The sequence below is a fragment of the Macaca mulatta genome, chromosome 11 (assembly GCF_049350105.2).
Source record: "Macaca mulatta isolate MMU2019108-1 chromosome 11, T2T-MMU8v2.0, whole genome shotgun sequence".
Lineage (NCBI taxonomy): Eukaryota > Metazoa > Chordata > Mammalia > Primates > Cercopithecidae > Macaca > Macaca mulatta.
Genome location: NC_133416.1, coordinates 110607575 through 110629875, shown reverse-complemented (window position 1 = coordinate 110629875; position 22301 = coordinate 110607575). Strand labels below are relative to the sequence as shown.

Here is a 22301-nt window from a genome sequence, read left to right as displayed (position 1 = left end):
TCTGTCTCTAGCCCTCACCCAAGTCTACATAATCTATATTCCTTGACTCCACCTGTTTCTGTACCTTCAGAACATTTAGTGTTATTGGAATCTTAACTTTATTTATGTGATTCTTTGGTTACTACCTTCTGCTTTAGACTCTAATCACCTCTGGGAAAGGTAGTGGCAGAATCACCATTGTTTTTCTGACATATACTTGTATCCTCGTGATAGATTTTTTGGGGGTCTCTCCTTCATGACACCAATCTTAACAGACTGGTTTTAGCAAATATTGGGCAACAGAAAGTCAAAGACCTTGAGGAGCATAACTAAATAAATAAAAAGCACTGAATTGAAAACCAGAAGTATGAAAACAAATCCTGATATTATCTTATTAAGGTTTGGTATTTTAAGTAAAATTGCAAGTAAGTTTCAAATCAAATGTCTGGTTTGATAGTTAAGTAAATTTGTTCTCTTCCATTGTGAGATCCTCAGGGATTACCTCTTCTGACCTCCCTGAGTTTATCTATTGTATGTTTTGTATGTTTGTTTCAGTCACAGGTGTCTACAGTGATAATTCTGCATGCCAAGCAACTCCAAATAAGTGACTTTCAACAAGAAACATTCATTTCTTACTTATGTTCATGAACTTGTGGGTTGACTATGGCTGCATTGGGCTCAGCTGGGATGGGCTTCGGGCTATGGGAGGTACAGCAGAGTCACATGGCAAAGGGTGTAAATGTTTAATTCTATTTCATCCCAATATATCACCATATTTTCAAAATACTTTGTCTCTCTCTTTCATCACATGTATCAGAGTTAAAATTTTACATTTATTTGTGTGATTATTTCGTTACTACCCGTGGCTTACTCTGGACTCTTGAGGATGGGAACTGTGTTTTGGGCTCACCATTGTTCCCAAAACACCTGGGACAGTGCTGTGGGCAATATCGGGTGCTCAGTGAATGAACAGCCATTGTTTGAAAGAATTAGCTTCTGATCTGCCTAGAAACCATCACAGGAATGGAAATGTTTCTTTCTAAGAATTACTGAAGTGATACTAAATGCCTTGTTTCTAATGTTTCAGAAATCCCCTTGCTACATTCCCATTGTGAGCAGTGCCACCCTGTGGGATAGAAGCACACCCCATGCAAAGGTGAGTCAGTGGAGTGTTATGTGCAGGGCTGCTCCATAGTGCCGACCTTTTGGCTTCAGTTGCTTTACGTGTAAGCAGATTTGTTCCTTTGTATTTTTGACTTTATAACTTGTAAAGGATTTTTTACATTTTAAAATAAGAAGGATGTTAAAAGACATTTCCTAGAAAACCTTGGATCTCTGTTTGAGAGTCATGCTACCTCCTTATTCTTTACACACAGATATGTACACCTAGAAAAACCTGTATCATCCACTGATGTCCAAGAATAGAAATCACAGTACATTAGGGATCTTTTCAGTGCATTTATGTGACCAACATACAGAAACTAGGGCAATAATTTTATCTTACCATCATCCATAAAAATTTACAGCTGAGTTCACTAGGCAAAAAGTTGACCTGTTAGTAGTGTTCCTCTCCTGTACCATCTTCTACTAATTGGTTGCTAATGCTCTTTTTCTTGGTGAGAGCCAAAGTGAATGTTTGTCCCTATGATGTGCATATGCATGGCTATAAATGACTATGATGTGGACATGGAGATAGTCACCATGGCTGGCTAGTCCAGTTGTCATGGAGCTGTGGTAGCTTTCCAGATTCAGTCCCACTGGAGCTTTGTTTACAAAAGCAGGATTGGGATAAAAAGAACCTTTTGGCCAACACTGAAATTTACATCCTAAGGGCTTTAATCACCTTCATTTCCTTCCTATTTACCATGAAGGGAATTGCAACTTCCTCTAAAAAGGAACACACAGTCCAGCAACACTGATGAAATCACAACATCCCAAGCACATGAGGAGGAGAGAGTTTTCTCTTCTGTGGACTCCCTTTTTCAAAATTTGTGAGCAGTACTGGCTTAAATTACAGCTTGCAGAAAAGTAGCATATGGTGACTGGAAATACAATTCAAGAGTAGAAATCAAAGATGTAGAAAATCACATTTTAAGATTAATGGAAAAGGCCAATAATAGTAGAAAACATGAAAAATATGAAGTAGTTGAAAAACATGACCTAGTTTTCTCCCTGTTCTTACTTTGCACTAAAGCAGAGGAATGTATCTAAGTAAGGTATCTGCAATATGCTGTTTCATTAGTTATATGTCCATTTGGACTTCAAGGATCTGTGCAACTGAAGGATTCCATGACTCCCGGAATGGACTGTGTTGGAAAGGAAACAGGCCCCAGTAAAGTCCCTTTATTACTACTATTCCATAACTAGTATGTCAAGGCTCTTAGAAGACAACACTTCATGAAAAGTGACCACAGATCCATTCTCTCATCAAGGAGTAGTGCAGGTGACAATGAGAGTTGGCATTTAGCTCATACCGCAGCAAGATGATGCCTCTGGAACTCACAGACCAGTGCCCCCTGGGTGCCACTCCTTTCCTCTGACAGCTTAAGTTAGAACGGGGAAGCAAGTGCAGTCCTATGTAGAGCAGGGCTTGGCAACAGCTAGATCCTCTTTCAAATTGCATCATCTCTTCCTCTCTCTTTCTTCTCTCTCTCTTCCTCTCTGTGTTTTTGTGACTTTGGAGGAATTATGAAAGTAGGACTAAAAAATTTTAAGATTTATATCTTTAAAATACTTTCATATTATGTTGTTGCATATAGTATATACTGTATATTGACTGCTATATACTTTATTATATATTATACATTGTATATTATGCACTGTACATCAGATGTTGTATAGCACATGTATATGAAACATATACTATGTATAACATACTATCATATATGACAGATAACCTGTATTGTGTATGTGTGTGTGTGTCTTTGTGTGCCTCTGTGTCTGTGGCTGTGTGTATGTGTTCCAGTATTATACCTTATATATTGTATTTACTGACCACCTAGCAATAGTCAGATACTAAAAGCAACAGTAAAGAGAAAAGTCTTTGCTTTTTAGGAGACTATCAATAGTGAAGAACATGAATAATGGGAAATTATCAGATAAATAATTCAAGTAATTCCAGAAAACTGCTTTGTTATGAAAACTGTAGATTGGAGGTAATGAGGTTGAGTGTCTCTTGGGGTGGGAGAAGGGTGCTGCTTTTGCTAGGGTAAGGTGGTCACGGAAGGCTTTTCTTCTTCTTCTCCTTCTTCTCCTTCTTCTCCTTCTTCTTCCTTCTTCTTCCTTCTTCTTCCTCTTCTTCCTCTTCTTCCTCTTCCTCCTCCTCCTCTTCTTCTTCTTCTTCTTCTTCTTCTTCTTCTTCTTCTTCTTCTTCTTCTTCTTCTTCTTCTTCTTCTTCTTCTTCTTTTTCTTCTTCTTCTCCTCCTCCTCCTTCTTCTCCTCCTCCTCCTCCTTCTTCTCCTCCTTCTCCTCCTCCTCCTTCTCCTCCTCCTCCTTCTCCTCCTCCTCCTTCTCCTCCTCCTCCTTCTCCTCCTCTTCCTTCTCCTCCTCCTCCTTCTCCTCCTCCTCCTTCTCCTCCTCTTCCTTCTCCTCCTCCTCCTTCTCCTTCTCCTCCTCCTTCTCCTCCTCTCTTTCTTTTTCTTTTTTCTTTTTTTTTGAGTTTGCTGGATCATATAGTAATTCTACTTGAACCCGGGAGGTGGAGGTGGCAGTGAGCCAAGATTGCACCATTTCACTCCAGACTGGGTGACGGAATAAGAATGTCTCAAACAAACAAACAAACAACAACAAAAATAGACTTAATAGCCTTTAGAAGCATTTTCATTAACATAAAGAAAAACGCCAATGACTACTATTATTATGTCTGTTCAAAAATGTCCTCAGGGTTCAAAGCAATAATATACAGGGAAAATGTATAAGAACTGGGGGGAAAAGATAATGTTTATTATCTACCTGGAAATTCTAAAATTATCTCAAAATTATTAAAATATATAAATTATTAAAACCAACACTATAAATTACTTTGGAATAAATTTAAAAAATTATAAGACATATATGGAGAAAAGTATAAAATATTATTTAAGGATACAAAAGAAGGTGCCCAAATAAATGAAGAGATACTATGTATGTGAATGAGATGTCCATCTTTGTCTTTTTGGTGAAGTTAAAAGAAGACTGATCCTACAAGTTAAATGAAAGACCATAACTTGATCTTTCAATTATGAAGAAGAAAAAAATATGGGAACTTGTTTTTACCAGATATCAAGACTAATTAAACAGCATGCTTTGTGCTCAAGCGTAGGCCTGTGGAACTGAACAGAATATATAAATCTGATATACAAAAGAAAGGATATTAGATACTGATGGGGAAAGGAAGGACTACGGACAACTGGCTATTCCTACAGAAAAAAAAGGTAATATTATTTATCTATTCACACTAAATAAACTTTGGGCAGGTTTAAGAAAACAGTAACTTTTAGAGAAAATACAAAATATATTTTATGACCTGAGGGGTATAAAGGGATTTCCCAAGGTATAAATATCATAAACTTTCAAGATATATTGATAAATTTTACTACATTATAGATTAAAAAGTTTCCTTTACCAAGCTTTATAACAAAAATAAAGACAGGTTACAAGTTAACAACAAATATTTGGAGAGCAAATACTAACAAGTAATTTATTTCTATAATTTACATGGAATTCCCACCAATTTGTAAGAGAAAGATAGTTAACTGGGCAGAAAAATGAGCAAAGGATATGAATTGACAATTCACGAAGAGGAAACCTGAATATCCAATAAAAGTATAAATAAAAGTTTTAGCTTATTAGTGTCAAGGGAAATGCAGATAAAAACTGTAATGAAAGATGATTTCATACTTGTAAGTTGACACAAATGAAAAAGTCAGATGATAAAACATGTTGACAATGGTATAGAGAAATGGAGAGTCTCACAAAAGCTGCTGCAGAATCACTTTAGAGAGAATTTTCATGATCTAAAACAGTTGTAGAATGTAAACACCTTTTATTTTATTTTTGATACAAATATTTGTACATATTTATGGGGTACATATGTGATATTCAGTTTAATGCACTGACTGTATAATGATCAAGTCAGGGTGTTTGGGGTGTCCGCCACCTTGAGTATTTATCATTTCTATGTGTTGGGATCATTTCAGGTCCTTTCTTCTGGCTATTTTGAAATATATAATACATTGTTGTTATCGATAGTCACCATACTCTGGTATTGAACATTAGAATGTATTCCTTCTATCTAAATGCATGTTTTTACCCATTAGCCAATCTTTCTTTATCCTTGCTCCCACCCTGATACGCTTCCCAGCCTCTAGTATTCATCATTCTGGAATGAAAACACATTTGACTCAACAATTTCCATCAAGGTGTGAAATTAGAGACTTTGTACTCAATGAAGACACATAGACCAGCAGTCCCCAACCTTTTTGCGTTTTGTGGAAGATCATTTTTTCCACGGACCAGGAGGGGTTTGGAGGAGATGGTGTCTGGATGAAACTGTTCCACCTTAGAAGATCATCAGACATTAGTTAGATTCTCATAAGGAGTGTGCAACCTAGATCCCTCACAGTTCACAATAGGGTTCGAGCTCCTGTGATAATCTCGTGTCACCACTGATCTTACAGGAGGCAGAGATCAGGTGATAACACTTACTCCAAGCCTGCCACTCACTGCCTGTTGTGCCTTCTGGTTCCTAATGGTCTGGGGCTTGGGAACCCCTGACATAGAGGACTGTTTTCTGATGCATTGATGTGTAATGGAAAAGTAAAAAGCATGTGTTCATTAACAGTAGAGTAGATAAATACATTGTGGCCTAATTTAGGCAATGGTCTGTTGCAACTAGTTTAAAGGAATAAATTGAAGCTGTACAGACCATCAAGGATAAATCTCAATAATCTGATGGTGATTGAAAGTATCAAGTTATAGAATTACTTACATATTTGGTATGACAGATACTGTCACTTAGAAGGTAAAGTTATACACCTTTGCTTCCCCCCGCCCCCCCGCCCCCAGTTTGGAGCCATTTGAGATGTAGACACACAGATCAGAAAGATGGTGGTAAAAATATATTCCGGGTCAAAGCTGGATTGAAGAACTTAGTAATGTTTCCAAAAATATAAACAGATCATATTCTTCTGCTCACAAACTTCCAATGGGCTTCGATTTTACTCACAATAAAATCCAAAGTCTTTATCATGGTTCCAAGACTCTACATAATCTGGACCCCACTACCCTACTGGTCTCTTCACTTATACTTTACTCTCCAGCCCCTTCCTCTGCTCAATCCTCCAAGCACGCTTCCCTCCTAGGTCCTTTGCGTTTACTGTTTTGTCTACTAACAATGCACCTTCTTGCGAGTTGCTTAGGAGAGTACCAACCCCAGATGTACTGGTTCTGAGTACAACCACACCAGATCTACTCGTTCTGAGGCAAGTGGGGCTCAGAAAGAAGTATGTTAGCTCAATCATTTTCTTCAATTGATCAGTTCAACAAATATTTATTCAGTACCTGCTGAATGATAGAACGTAAGCTCCTTTAGGGCATGTACTAGTCTGTCTTACTTTTTGTGGTATCCTTAGCTCCCAGCAGGATGGCGGTACGTTGTAGATGTTCACTTGATATTTATTGAATAAATGAATAAATGAGTGAGTGAGCACTTTGCAGGTACTAGAGGTACTCTGGTAAGCCTCTGTTCCTGTTTTTCTATTGCTGTGTTTAGTTGCTGTTCCTGGAATGACCTTGCTTTTCTCTGGAAGCTCCCACCTTGGTATCATATCTCCCACCTGTCTTCCCCTTGTTCTCAGCATGCAGCCCCACAATGGATGGAATTTCTCTGCCACAATTTGGAGTCAGCCTTAGTTATCAGGCCTCTCCTTGGGGAATAGGAGTGGAAAGGGGACCCCATCTGTGCTTCCCAATGAGCTGCCCACTAAAGCCACCCCTCCAGTGCTTGCTTTCCTGCTGCTCTGCAGGAACCCTTCTTGATAGAACTGTTCGGAAACAATTGTTAGTATTTGTGGAAAAAATAAATTGCTTTCTGAAAAGTATGTTCAATGGTTTTGTGTTTCAAACACATAACCAAATCAGTGATCCTATGTTAAACATGTCTTTTAAAATTATGTAGTGTACAAACCAAGGTTTGTATGGCTTAGCATGGAGGAGACGCAGGAGAGTTGGTCGTAAACAGGTTAGTAATCTTGGACTGCATCTTTCCCACAGCAAGTGTTAAAGTGGACCTGTTAAAGAACAAGCCAGAATGCATCTAGGCCATGCGTGACCTGAGGACTCTAAGAAGTCAGGTGAACGTAGGGCAGGACAGACAACCTGTGGCCTAGAAAAGAGCATCATTTTCTCAGCAGGTGTGAGTTAGATTTGTACCGAAAGGCATTTTAAGATGTTTTATAAGAGAGTAATTTGAGAAATAGAGTGTCTTCATCTCAGCGTGACATGGTGCTGAACTCATTCTCAATCTCCTTTCTGACTTTAGTGGGGATTAACTCCTGCTGTTTCTGAGATGGTCTGGAGATACCTTTTATATTCAACTAGGTGCTTCTTTGGGCATTTATGTATGAGCATGGGAAGATTTTTGAAATGTTTGCTTTTTCTAATATCCAGTATGAATACCTGAAAGAAAAAGCATCCATTCACTTTGGCAAAACTACTAATAATTGGCCCAGAGGATAGCTCGCAAGTCAATGTCCTATGGAAATGATTTGAGGATCATATCAGCAAACCTGGGGAAGGTTCCCCTAGGGATTTCTCTGATTTCCAGGAATTTGCTCTGCCTGGAGTCATAGAGCATAAAGCTAGAAAGAGTTGCTTTTCAGAGGTGAAATCATGGCACAGAGTTATGAATAAACACCATAGGTTTTGATTTCTAACAGATGTGTATTGTTGTCTGGGGTAAATTAATAATAATTAGGTGTTTCATTCATTCAATAAATTGTATTAAGTACAATATATACTAGGCATTAATTTAGTCATATAGCAGTGAACAAAAACCCTGACCTCATGGAGTTTTCATTCCAGTGTGGCAGTGTGGGAATCAGACAATAAACAGATGATCCAGATAGTGTTAGTGATACTATAGAGAAAAAGCAGGGTAAGGGAATGGAAGCATGTGTCATTGTTGATATTTGCCATATAAGAGTCTTATTTGCAAGCAACAGAAGCTAGTATAGTTTGGCTGTCTCCTCCAAATCTCATGTTGAGATATAATCCCTAATCTTGGAGTTGGGGACTGGTGGGAGGTGTTTGGGTTATGGGGATGGATCTCTCATGGCTTGGTACTCTTCTTGTGATAGTGCGTTCTTGCGAGATCTGATTGTTGTAAAGTGTGGCACCTCCCCACCCCTACTTTTTCTCCTTCTTGCTCCCACTTCTACCATGTGAGAAGATTGCTCCCTCTTCCCCTTCCATTATGACTGTAAGCTCAGAAGCCCTCACCAGTAGCTGAGCAGATGCTGGTGCCATGTATCCTGTACAGCCTGCACACCCCTGTGAGCCAATTAAACCTCTTTTCTTATAAACTACCCAGTCTCAGCTATTTCTTTATAGCAATGTAAGAATGGACCAACACAGAAATTGATTCTGGTTGATTGACCAAAAAAGGAATTAAATAAAAATAACAGTGGATGCTTTACAAGATCATCAGGAGGAGTAGATAAGAAGAGCCACGCATGGACTTCCAGGAACAGTGTCCCAAGGGACACTGTACAACTGCTGTGATACCTGATACCACCTGCCACTACCTCCACCACTGAGAATGAGATACCACAGCTTGTACTGATGCCACTTCTGTGGCAGGAACTCAAATTTGCAGTTTCTGCTACTGCACAGCTGCCAGAAAGAGAATGAGAAAGAGAATTTCCCGTCCTTTCCTCATGTATTACTAGTTCATGAGTCTGGCTGCTAATGAAAGTGCCTGGACATTGACAATGCTACTTCACAGATTTGTTTCAAGATTAAGTGAGCAAAGTTGCAGAAAAATCAACATACAGAAATCAGTTGTATGTCTATGCACTAGCAATAAACAACCTGAAAAGGAAATTAAGGAAAACAATTTCATTTAAAATAGCATCATGAAGAATAAAATACTTAGGAATAAATTTAACCAAGGAAGCAAAAGATTTGTATGTTGAAAACTGTAAAACAGCTGGAAGACATTAAAGATGACCTAAATAAATGGAAAGACATTCTATGTTCATGGATTGGAAGACTTAACATTAGTATGATAATACTACCCAAAGTGATCTACAAATTCCATGCAATCCCTATCAAAATTCCAATGGATATTTTCATTTAAATTATTTAGAAATAGAAAAATGTATCCTAAAATCCATGTAGAAACTCAAAAGATTCCCAAATAATCAAAACAATCTTAAAAAAGAACCAATTCTAAAGGTTCATACTCCTGATTTTAAAACTTACTACAAAATGACACTAATAAAAACAATGTGGTACTGGCATACAGATAGGCATATAAACTGATGGAATTGAATAGCGTGTGAGGAAATAAACTGCTACATGTATGGTCAACTGATTTTCAACAAAAATGCCAAGATCATTAAATGGAGCAAGGAGTTTTTTCAACAAATTGTTGTGGGAAAACTAGATATTCACATGCAAAGGGATGAAATTGAGCACATACTTTATACCATATTTAAAAAATAACTCAATATGGACCAAAGACAGACATGTAAGAGCTAAAGCTATAAAAGTCAGAAGAAAACATAAGGCAAAATATTCATGACCTTAGATTTGGTAATGGTCTTTTAAATATGACACAAAAGCATAGGTAACAGAAGAAAAAATAGACACATTGGACCTCATCAAAATTAAACGTTCTTTGTGCGTCAAAGGCCATTATCAAGAGAGTGATCAGACAACCCACCGAAATGGGAGAAAACAGTTGTAAATCATATATATATATACACACACACACATATCATATATACTATTTTATATATATAATTAAATATGATTAGTATATATGATATGTATGGTTAATATCCAGAATATGTGAAGAATTAAAAGTTATCATCACGAACAAAATAGCAGCCCAATTAAAAAATGGGCAAAGGACTTGAATAGAAATTTCTCCAAGGAAGATGTACAAATGGCCAATAAACACATGAAAACATGTTCAACACCATTAGAGAAATGTAAATAAAACCACAATAAAACCCATCAAATGGTTGTTATTTAAAACATGAAAAATGATATGTTTTGGCAAAAATGTGCGGAAATTGAAACTCATGCATTGCTGGTGGGAATGTAAAATATAGCCATTGTAAATACAGTTTAGTGGTTCCTCAGAAAGTGAAACAGAATTACCATGTAACTCAGCAATTTTATTCCTAAATAATTGAAAACAGAGAAATGGATACTTGTATATCAATGTTCATAACAGCATTATTCAAAATGGCTAAAAAAAAAAAATAACCCAGTGCCATCAATAGGTGAATGGATGAATATAATGTGGTGTGTGTGTGTGTGTGTGTGTATATATATATATATATACACACACACACACACACACACCTGCACACCCCTGTGAGCCAGTTAAACCTCATTTCTTATAAACTACCCAGTCTCAGCTATTTCTTTATATCAGTGCAAGAATGGACCAACATAGAAACCAATTCTGGTTGATTGACCAAAAAAGGAATTAAATAAAAATAACAGTGAATGCTTTACAAGATCATCAGGAGGAGTAGAGAAGAACAGCCATGGATAGACTTCCGTTTTGTGGCTATATGCAAAATATAGCCTTTGTACTGAAAGGCATTTTAAGATGTTTTATAGAAGAGTAATTTGAGAAATAGAGTGTCTTCACTCTGTTTTCTCTGGAAGCTCCCACCTTTGTACCGTATCTCCCACCTGTCTTCCCCTTGTTCTCAGCATGCAGCCCCACACTGGCTGGAATTTCTCTGCCACATCACCTACAAATGTGATGCTGAGGCTGCTGGTACCTGCTTTCAGGTGGCTACTGCATGAGTGTGTGACAAACACAAACAGAATAATTGGTTGAGGATAGTGATTATGCAGACAGACCCTAGGATCAGACAGCCTGAGTTCAAATCCTGGCTTTACCAATTTATGTCCTGGGATTTTGTGAGAAATGTCTTATCTTTCTGCAACTCAGCTTTCTCATCTGCCTATGTGGTAATAATAGCACCAACCTAATAAAGTTGTTATGGGAATCAAGTGAGTTAGATGTAAAATGCCTAGAACCGTACTGCCAGGCATGCTAGCTGTTACTATTATTTCCTTTGACCAATGTTGTTTATATTTGTGACTCTTTTTAATGAAGCTGACCCTTTTTGATCACAGTGATCAGCGTGCTATAGTCTTTCTGGTTGGGAAGTAGGTGAATAATTTTCTTTGAGGTTCTCTTTAAATCCATCAGCAAAGGTTGATTTTAAGCAAAGTGTGAGGGTAGCTTCCATGGCAAGTTTAGCCTTTGTCTCAAGTTACCATTCCCTTACAAGTATGAAAAAAAAATCAAAATTAAACTTGGGTCAAATTTCAAAGTAAGATTTTTATTTTTAAGATTTAAATCTGATTAGGCAAGTGAAAGTTAGAATTGTGGTAAGCAAAAATGGATCATTCGCAGAAAAATAAGGTGAGATTCTCCAATAAAGAAGAGGGTATCATTGCAATTTATTACCATTTAAAAACTTTATTGAGTATTATATGGATGTATTTATGAATGTTTTACCTGAGAAGCTTTCATATGCTACTAATGGGTTACTTTTAACACAAGAATAAGTACATCTCAAGGAAGACCATATCTGGATTCATTACTCATCATAAGTATAATTATTGTTTAACAATATTATGAAGGGCTGGTGATGAGATGCAGGTGTTTAAACATGCAGTGCCAATAGATTTGACACGGTATTCAGTTCCAGGCGTATACATTTTTAAAGATTTCTATTCACCAAGGGGACAATAAAACCTCACACAATGGTAAGTATGTTTGCTAAAAACATGAAGTGGCTGGTTAATTTTAGTCTTTAGATTTTAAAATGGGATATTTCTTTTTTCAGCAGCAGTATTTCTTAGCTTACTAGTCCATACACTATATTTTAGGGTAAAAAAAAATGAAACGTGGATGTATTGATCAAGTCCACCAGTTTGGGGGTTTCAAACCATCTCTGGGTTTTGGAACAAACCGTATGCAGTTCAAATTCAGATGGAGCAAATGAAATACAAAGTGGAGGCTTTGACAAGCATTGTTACCTGAAATTATTGGTACTTAGGAAAGATGTACCCCAACCCTCTAGCTTCCCAGATGAGAAGACTGAGGCTACAGAAGACCATGATTTGCATGATTTGCTCAAGAAAATTTGGCTGGTGGTTCAGACTCCTTATACACGAACTTGGATCTCCTAATTTTTATGTCTGAACTCTTCCCAGTGTGTTACATTGCCTCCTGTTAACCCTGAGACTCTAATTGTTTGAATTCTTGATTCACTATATCCAGTCAATAGACATCTTTGAATACGTGTTGTGTGCTAGGTTCTGTGCATGTTCTAGCTGTGGGATAAGTGTGTAATTCCTTCACTTGATTGGGTGTAACTATTCTGCTCTTTAGTCTCTGATTGGTTCATGCTTTCTTTGATGTATGCATGTTAGTGTTTTAATGTTTGTGTCCTGTCTTGAATGGTTAGCCCTTAGTCAAGAAGGAGTGGGAAAAACCATCATTTACTTAATACTGCTGTGTATTTTACATGTGTTACCTGTATAAAAAGATTGTGAAGCTGGTACTTCACCCTAGACAAAGATAAGCTAAATCACTTGATAAGGTTAAACATCTTTTAAGTGACAGTGTGGTAGACTGGTTCACCCACCACTTAATGTAGTGACTGGTATACAAACCACTTTAATTGTGTTGAATGGATGCTGGGCTTTAAATCAGATCTAGGTGGCTCCAGTGTTGTTTTCACTATATTTAGGTGCCTTTTTGTTTCTCTTAGGGTCAGGAACACCCCACTTTTGTTTTTGAATGTCATTTAGCATGTAAGCGGTCATTTAATAAATACCTTTTGCTTACGATGATGTATAAATTCCTCAGTGCTTACATAGCTGCTATTACAGTTTTTAGAGAAGAAATCATGTACGTGTAAAATTAATTTTTGAAGTTGTCCTTGGAAGATCAAGACAAATAACAACACTTTGAATAGTGCTATGAATACCATTCAAAACGATGGAGTCATGAAAATCTACCCACTACATCCCTGTAACCACTGCTCTGGGTTTGAGACCGTTCTTTCTGCCTTGTGGCTCTCACACACTTCGGGTGATTTTCCTTGTCCATGATATGATCAGAGCACCTAGGCTCTGCTTATTTAAACAATTTACATGGATAAGTGATTTTAGCCCAATCATGATAGCTTACATTGCTCTGGACTAGGCACCTTATTGATATTATCTCATTTTAGTCCTTTCAACAGTTTTTCAAAATACTTTGTTATTTTATAGGCAAGGAAAGTTGAATTCCAGAGTGGTTAAGTATAGGCAAACTTCTATACTTAGCAGTTTGAACTGAGCAGGCTGAACCTCTATGTCATTTATGTTGACTGTGGTTTATTGCCACACTCCCAGTTATTTGCTCACTTATTCATTGATTTTCAAAAATGTGTATTAGTTGTTATTATATGATGGTGAGCCAGAGAAACACAAATCAATGTTTGCCAAGAGTGCATTTATACTCTCTCACATGTAAGGATATACATGTACAAAATTTATTAATTGCAGCATTCTTTATCATAGTAATAAACCAGAAGCAACCTATATATTTAACAGCTGGGGATTGGTTCAATGCATTCGTAATATTATAGAATACTATGCCCTTTTTAAAAAGGACATTCTTTTAAAACAATGAGGCCAGGCACAGTGGCTCACACCTGTAATCCCAGCACTTTGGGAGGCCAAAACAGGTGGATCACCTGAGGTTAGGAGTTCGAGACCAGCCTGACCAACATGGTGAAATCCCGTCTCTACTAAAAATACAAAACAATTAGCCAAGCATGGTGGTGGGCACCTGTAATTTCAGCTACTTGAGTGGCTGAGGCAAGAGAATTGCAGTGAGCCAAGATTGCACCAATGCACTCCAGCCTGGGCAACAGAGCGAGACTCCATCTAAAAAAAAAAAAAAAAAAAAAGAGAATGCTATATCCTGAGGAACAAATTTATAAATACAAGAAATATGGCATAGGCGGTAAGTATCATATTGTGACAAGGACAGTGTACAGGTGCATATTCCCGATCTTGACCTCTCCGGATCTTGACTGGTCTTTGAAGAGCAAAGTGCCTTTACTGCTTGGGCCAGCCATGTCAGGTTGGTTTGTGGGGTTAATCTGTGATGGGTATAGAGAAGAAGTGAAAGAACTCTAGAAAGGCTAGTGATTTTGGAGTCAACTTAAGTGACTAAGGAAAAAGATAAACACATAGGAAAGGCAGGAGGAAAAAGGAGAAAGACTAGAACTAGAATGGATTGAATTTTGAAGAGACAGCTTTTTGGGATGGAAGAGAGAGAGAGGTAGGAAGAGACAGGAGAATGAGTAACTTTCCTTTGACAAGTTTAGCCACCTACTCTCAGCTATAATTTCTGCACCCGTGAAATAGGCACTGTACTCTTTATTTCATGGTATTGTAGCAAGCATTTGGTAAGTTGATTTAAACATCTAGCTCAGTGCCATGGAGGCTTAGGTCTATTTCTACTATATTTGGTCTTCTTCCTTAGTAGATCTCATTAGGGTCAAAGCAAAAGCATATGGGTTAAGGCCAGGGGTTTTGGGGCAGGAAATACACTGCTCATCTGCTCCACTTTTTTTTCCGCTTTGTGTCTGCTACTGACTTGACTCTTTAGTCCTCTGCGACTATTGCCTTAGCATCTTTATAAACATAATCTCCATGAATCTCCAAAGTCCTAATAATCTAACACGGTTCTACAATACTGAAGTGGACATTTTGTTACTAAACTATGAAAGCAATGGGAAGTAGATGAAATCAGCCGCAGAAATTATGAAGCACAATTTTCTGTTCTAGTCATTTGGCCAAAGTAGAAAGAGAATTACTAATTTTTGATGAGGATAGAAAATAGAACAAAAAAAAACCATGATTCCATCTTTTAGTTTGCTAGTACAATAACCAATGGATTGGCGGCACCTGCTACTCACAGCTCTCAATTGTATATATTTAGTGGTGATTCTGTCAGGCTACTCTAAATTCTCTATGAATATTGTCATTTAATTGTCATAACTATCCAATCAAGTAGAGACTATTATTGTCTTCACTGTACAGATGAGGAGACTGAGGCAGAGAAAGATAAAGCAGTTTGCCCAAGTGCCAGATCCAGGATCCAATCTGGGCAGTCTAGCTCCAACGTCTGTGCTTTGGTTCACTGCACACATTGCTTCTCAGTGCTGATGAGTACACCTATTTATTATTATTGTTGTCGTCATCAACAATATTTTCCCCTTTCTTTCCCCTCCCTCAAATAAACCTTGGCTACAAGTAAGAGCTCAAGAGAAGAGTAGGGAAGGGTGGGAAGTGTACTAGTTACCGATTCTGAGAGCTTTGCTTGGGACGCCTTCACCCTGTGCTTTCATCCTTTGGCAATTGCATTGTCCTGTCAATGTGCTCAGCTCTACAGAGCATTCCATACTTCTCAGAGATCTTTTGGACTCTCCATACTGTCTCAAGAACCATGAGAAGTAGGCAGGGAAGGGAACATTGTTCCTGTTTGACTGGTGTTCAGTTTAGTGATTTGCTGAAGGCTGGGGAGTTGTTAGTGCCTGAACCAGCAGTGTAACTACTCTGATGAGTCCTAATACATTTCCTTTTGCTTCAGGATGATGTCAGAATGAATATTGCTGTAATACAAGCAGATTGAGAAATATCACACAGAATAAGTTTTCTGAGAACCCAGAGGGGAAACATTATTTGTATTAGAGGTAAGAAGTTTGGGAGATAGAACGAACTCAAATTACGAGGATGAATAAAATCAGGTACCCTATATATACAATTTGGAGTGATGGGAGCCAGATAGACAAGTTATTTAACCTCTCTGTCACTTGTTTTCCACATCTGTAGGCTGGGGATAATAAAGTACCGATTGCTTAAGGTTATTGTGAGGATTTGATGAGTTAAAATTGTCTAAAGTGTTTAGAACAATGCCTGGACTGTAGCAGGTACTCAATAACATGTTAGTTGCTGTTAGTATATAATAAGCAAGAAAATAAAATGTACTTTTAAATAAAAAAATATACTTAAGGACAATAATGCTATTTTTTCTCTTTCAAAAGCATTTACTTCTTTATGGTTTGGAGAATCTCAGCCAACTTACCTTGCAAATTTTACAACTTGATTTTATTCATCCTCATAATTAGATTTGGTTTTATATAACAAAGTTCTAACTCCTTGTTTAAATAATTCCCCCACTCTGGGTTTCCAGCATTTATTCTTTGTGATACATACTGACATTACTTGTATTCAGCAATGAGCATTCTGACACCATCCTGCTTTGGCCAAGAAGTGCTTTTCATATTTCAGATTTTTCCTGCAGCATAAGATTAAGAAATAACAGTTTACAAAAAAAAAAAAAAATCTCACTACAGAAGCTTGACATCTGTTTATGCAATGACCTCAATAGGTAACTTTGAGTCCCCTTTAGTAAATTTTCTATGAAAATTCTGGCTGATTTACTTCTTATTTGTTAGAAATAACTTTCGCTGAAGGAAATCAGGCCAAAAACCTTGCCAGCATATTTAACTTCTTGTCCTTTAAGAAATTATACTTTGATTTTAGAGGTTCAACTTTGCTAGATAATGAAATTATCATGGTGGAACAAGCCATAGAAATAATAAATACAGTAATTCTTCTTTGCCTATTGTGTGCTTTTGCTATTCATAAATTTTAGGGTCTTAGATATTAGATACACTTACGTAAGGCCTCACTAACGGTAATTATCTTTTGGCCAAAGAAAAAGCCCAAACGAATGCTAAGCTGCATTATCGCTTGGCTTCTGACATGAGCTGATAATCAGATTTTCTTGCTTAAATCCATGGTGCTCGAACAATGCTACCCACTGTCTGTGCTTCCCGATATTACCCTTAATTAGAAAGAACAGAAACACAAATCTGAATTATTTCAAAATCTGGTTTCCATGGTCAGTGGTTTGAAGGGCTTAACTTTATTATAAATAAACCTGGCTTTATTGGCTAATGAAATCTGAAATGCGAAGCCTGGGATGGAAGGGAGGGTAATACTCTGATGTTTACACATCCAAATATCCAGTGTGGGCAAAGTGTATTGTAATAAATCATTGGATAATTGAATTATGATTCCTTTGTCCAAGCATGATCCAAACTCCATCACTACAGAGAACCTGGAAGGAACTTGAATTTATGTTTTCTTGAGAAGGAACATCTTTAGGTCTAGTAATATGTCTATCAATAGCTGTCAAGGAGATGTTGATCAATTTTATATTTTCTCCCAAGTTAGTATTTTTTTTTCCTTTGACACCTTAGGGCACATAGTTAGAAGCGTGTAATGGTCTGGCCTTGTATCCATATGCATCTTCAATGTATCATTCTCAAATATTCACACTGAGCTCTTTTTGCAGCATAAAATAATGTGTGGGCTTGTGTCTTAGGGAGGCAGATAATGAGATGGGACATCAGTTGTATTTTTATTTATGGTCTTGTAAAAAGAAAGCTAACAATAGGTGAGGATGCCTGATCCCATTTGGGTGGATAATTAATAACTAAGTGGAGATAGTAATTTTGTGCTTCCCCTGGAAGACAACTTCACAAAGCTAATTTCTGGAACCATGATCACATATAAAACCTCAGATGATATTGAGAATTGTGATTTTTGTGTGTATTTATATCTATGTATCTCCTTCTTCTCTGTGGATGGTAGGGACCTAAGTGTCTATGTGTGTGTGTGTGTAAACTGTAGCCTTGACCTTTTTTATTCACTGTTTAATTTTTTTAACACCGTATCTTTTCTTCATCTGCAAACATTATCTTTTCCCTTTCAATTTTCATTGATAATTTCTTTCCATTCATTTGCTTTCCACTTCTGTGGTTGCTTTTCCACTTAAACATTCACAGCAACAATTGTTACTCTTAAATCTCGTTTTCCAGATCAAGCTATTGAAGCTTAGGGAGGTGAAGTAATTTTCCTGGGATCACATAGCCAGTAGATGGTAGAGGCAGGATTCCAACTGAGGTATGAATTCCAAATCCCATAATCTAGAGCATATGTTATAATGCTCCAACAAGCTGTGTGTTAACTACTTTTAGATTATTCCCTTTGTCTTTATCACAATTCTGTTTTATTGGCTGAGGTAGAATCCCCTCTCTCTCCAGTGACTAGAGACCAGGATGAATGTGTCTGAGGTCCAGGTACCTGCAACTTAAGTGATTCTTCATGGGGTCCAGGATTTGTCTTGGATGGGGATAGTGAGGTAAGAAGCATGGCAGTTACTACTTTCAGGGAGAATAATCATAGAGACAAGTTAGTGCCTATGGTTATCCTGGTAAAAAGAATTGGGAGGATGCCTTTTGAGGAAGCTGGTTGGATACTCCAGGACCACAAGATGGATAGCCACAGGAAAAAAAAAATCATCCAAACCTAGACAGTGTAGACGAGTGAGCAATGAGGGTATCTGGTCAAACATGGTAGACTGGCCACACTTATTCATATCCCTTTCCCTAAACTCTGTAAAATTTGTGGTGAAACAGAGCCTCTAAATGGTATGCTGCAAATAGGCTGCATGTGGGCAGAAATATAAATTTATTGAGCCCTTTTGGTGGTCATGTAGGAGCTGGAGTAGCCAGGTCAGCTCAGGCTAGTTCCCCCTGGCTTTGAGTAGCTTCTTCCATTTGCCCCAGCATTCCCTACAACTATTATCCATTTTTAATGTCACATGATTTTGAAAGATTGAAACACTCTGCTTTAAAACAAAATGCATTCACACACAAAGACAAAGACAAAGAGAGAAGACTATACTAGGTGAGGAATTTCAACAATTTTTGGAAAGCTGTAAAGTTGGTTAAAAAGTGATAACTGAGTTAACAGAATGAAGTGACTCCCAACTTCAGTCTACACAAGGGCCTGATGAGGAGAAGTGAGTCAATTCATGCTACCCCCCAGAAAAACCTGGATCCTGAAGGTTCTCCATATCTTCTAAATCAGGGAGTGCACACAGGGCTTGGAACAGGGGCCTGGTAAGGGACCGGATGCAGAGTTCTATTTCCTCTTGGCTCACCCTGCAGAGTTGGGACAAATATTTATTATCTGGCAAAATAAGGCTAGAAGGACTCCCAACTCATGGATGAGGTGGGGGCTCCAAGTAGGGATTTCTTGAAGTTTTATATCACGCAGGACTTAGAACAGGGGCCTGGTGAAGGGCTGGATGCAGAGTTCTATTTCCTCTTGGCTCACCCTGCAGAGTTGGTACAAAGATTTATTCTCTGGCAAAATTAGGCTAGAAGGACTCCTAACTCAGGGATGAGGTGGGGGCTTCGAGTAGGGGTTTCTTGAAGTTTTAGATAGTGGCCTGTGGAACACCCAGGCCGTTTCCTCCTGCTCTCTTCCCAGAATGCTTCCTGCTCGCTTCCCAGAATGCTACCGGTCTGGTAAATACATTCTTGGGCTGGTGCTTGGAGGAAATACCAGGGGAAAGCCTTTCCCATTATGATGGTGAGGGACCTGTCATTGGGAAGGTAGGCTGGCTACCCCATCATGCTTCAGGGAAGCCCACTGGTCATAAGCGCTACCTGAGTGAATCCAGAGCTGCAGTCAGCTTTTTAGTGCCTTTCTGTTATATATGAATGGCAGTCAAGGCTCTCAAGGATCCTTGAGGAAGGCTTTTAACATGAGATAAATGAAAACAAGCAGAAGAGAGAAGCTCAGACGACACTGAAACAACCCAGGGAACCAAACAATATGAACACAAATCTAACACTACTAAGGCAAACCCAGACCCTAAGATCAAAACACTCAGGAATAAGGGAAGAGAGAACATCCATTAAACAAGAATAGGATGCCATATTTTAAAAAGTGACAACAACAAGAAGAAATAGACAGGAATTATATGTGTGAAAACCAAGATTTTTAAAAAGAGCAGCATAAGAGTGAAAAGATAAGTTAAAGGAAGCCCTTAGAAAGTAGAAAGGAAAAGCTTTAAAAATGGAAGACAGAGTGAAAGAGGGGAGAGAGCGAGAGCGAGAGAGAATGAGAACACAGGGGAGAAAATTATTTCTAAAAAAGAAAAAATATTTATAGAATTGCAAGAGAGGAATTTCCAGATTGTTATGGCTTACTCGAGTGCCCAGTATAATGAAAGAAAACCCACACTAAGACACTTTGTTATAACATTATTTCAATAGTCACAAAGAGATCATAAAAGTTTTCAGAGATGTAAGAACAAAGAATACAAATAAAACAAATATCTCCCAGATAGATCACAAACAAAGGAACATAATGGTATCAGACTACATCAGCTTTTGATGCTAAAAGACAGAGAAATTTTCTCCTTTTAAGTATTATTTTAAGTTCTGGGATGCATGTACAGAATGTGCAGGTTTGTTACATAGGTATACATGTGCCATGTCGGTTTGCTGCACCTGTCAACCCATCATCTAGGTTTTAAGCCCCGCGTGCATTAGGTATTTGTCCTAATGCTTTCTCTCCCATTGCCTCCAACCCCCCGACAGGTCCTGGTGTGTGATGTTCCCCGCCCTGTGTTCATGTGTTTTCATTGTTCAACTCCCACTCTTATGAGTGAGAACATGTGGTGTTTGGTTTTCTGTTCCTGTGTTAGTTTGCTGAGAACAATGGCTTCCAGCTTCATCCATGTCCCTGCAAAGGACATGAACTCGTTATTTTTAATGGCTGCATATTATTCCATGGTCTATATCTGCCACATTTTCTTTATCCAGTCTATCATTGATGGGTATTTTGGTTGGTTCCAAGTCTTTGCTATTGTAAATAGTGCTGCACTAAACATATGTGTGTAAGATGGAATTTTCAAAAATACATGTGCACTTGTATAAACAATCTTCTGTCTAACTTGAGGCAATATATGGCCAACTGAATACACTCAGTAGATGGTAGATATTATTTTCTTTCAAAGTGGTAAGATATCGGTCTCATATTTTAAGCTTTGGTACGAAGTGATCTTGCAGGATAGGAGAAGGGCCACCTCCAAATGTCATGAATGAGAAATATAGAATTCTGTCATCTTTCTGACAGCCTTTGACCTTGTCCATTTGACTATGAGAATGTAAGGCTTAGCCTGAAAAATTGTATAGATACAGTCAGGGCAAGCTACACAATTTGTGGAGCCCAGTGTGAAATGAAAGCAGGAGAAAGGGTGGTTAATAATACTAAAATATAAAACATTTTTCTTTATAACTATGTTATTAATTATAAAATGTAATAGGGGTAATAGCAATACATGAATGACAATCTGAACCTACAACATGAACAAATTAACATTTTGGTGTTATAATTTTTTATGATGCAATAAATAATAATATGTTGCTATGTGATAATTGATCATAAGCTGTGTTTCGGGGCTTGCTTTCTACACATTCCTTTACTAGGTCATTATATGTTATACTTTCAGCAATTTCATCTTTAAGATTGCAAATCATTTTTGATGATTTTTACTTTGAGAAGAATATTTTTCCTGATACAGCTGACCCTAAAACTGCTGAGTATTTTACAGACTCCAACAACACTGGGATGCATTTCTGATAAATTATTCTGAAATGTAAATTAGTACATCTAGAGCTGATGATTCTTACCGAATAATTTTTCTAAAAAGATTTAAATTTTCCTTCAAATCAGTTTTGGATAACTCTGAATTTAAATTTAAATTTATAAAAGGTCATTTTTATGTTTCTTCTGACATTTCCTATAATTTTCAAGTCTTACAAGAAACTGAAAGTGGCTTTATGATTTATATATAATTTAAAGCAATTCCATGGAGATCTTGCTAATCCAGTGCAAATAGAGAGAGAGTCACTTCAGCTTATTACTCCATGGCTTACTACTTACATTGGCAATAACAAAATACTTCATTTTAGTTATAAGGGTTGTATGTTGTAGCAAATATCATCTCTTTCATTTTTGGAATACGTAAATTACCTAGAATATTTTGGCTTAAATGTGTGTTTGGAGATTGATGCCAACTAAGACAAAGTGAGCATTGTCCTTATCAGAATCATCTTCATCAGAACTGGTCAGTTTTATCTAGAGCA

The 22301-nt window shown here is 37.6% G+C and overlaps 1 protein-coding gene across 1 annotated transcript in view; it reads left to right on the top strand.

Moving 5' to 3' along the window:
• C11H12orf42 (chromosome 11 C12orf42 homolog) overlaps positions 1–22301 on the top strand; it is a 159787-nt gene that overhangs the window by 68497 nt on the left and 68989 nt on the right. The window contains exon 2 of the mRNA XM_015152612.3: positions 1067–1135. Coding sequence (XP_015008098.1) covers positions 1067–1135 — 69 coding nt within the window. The remainder of the gene's footprint in view (positions 1–1066; positions 1136–22301) is intronic.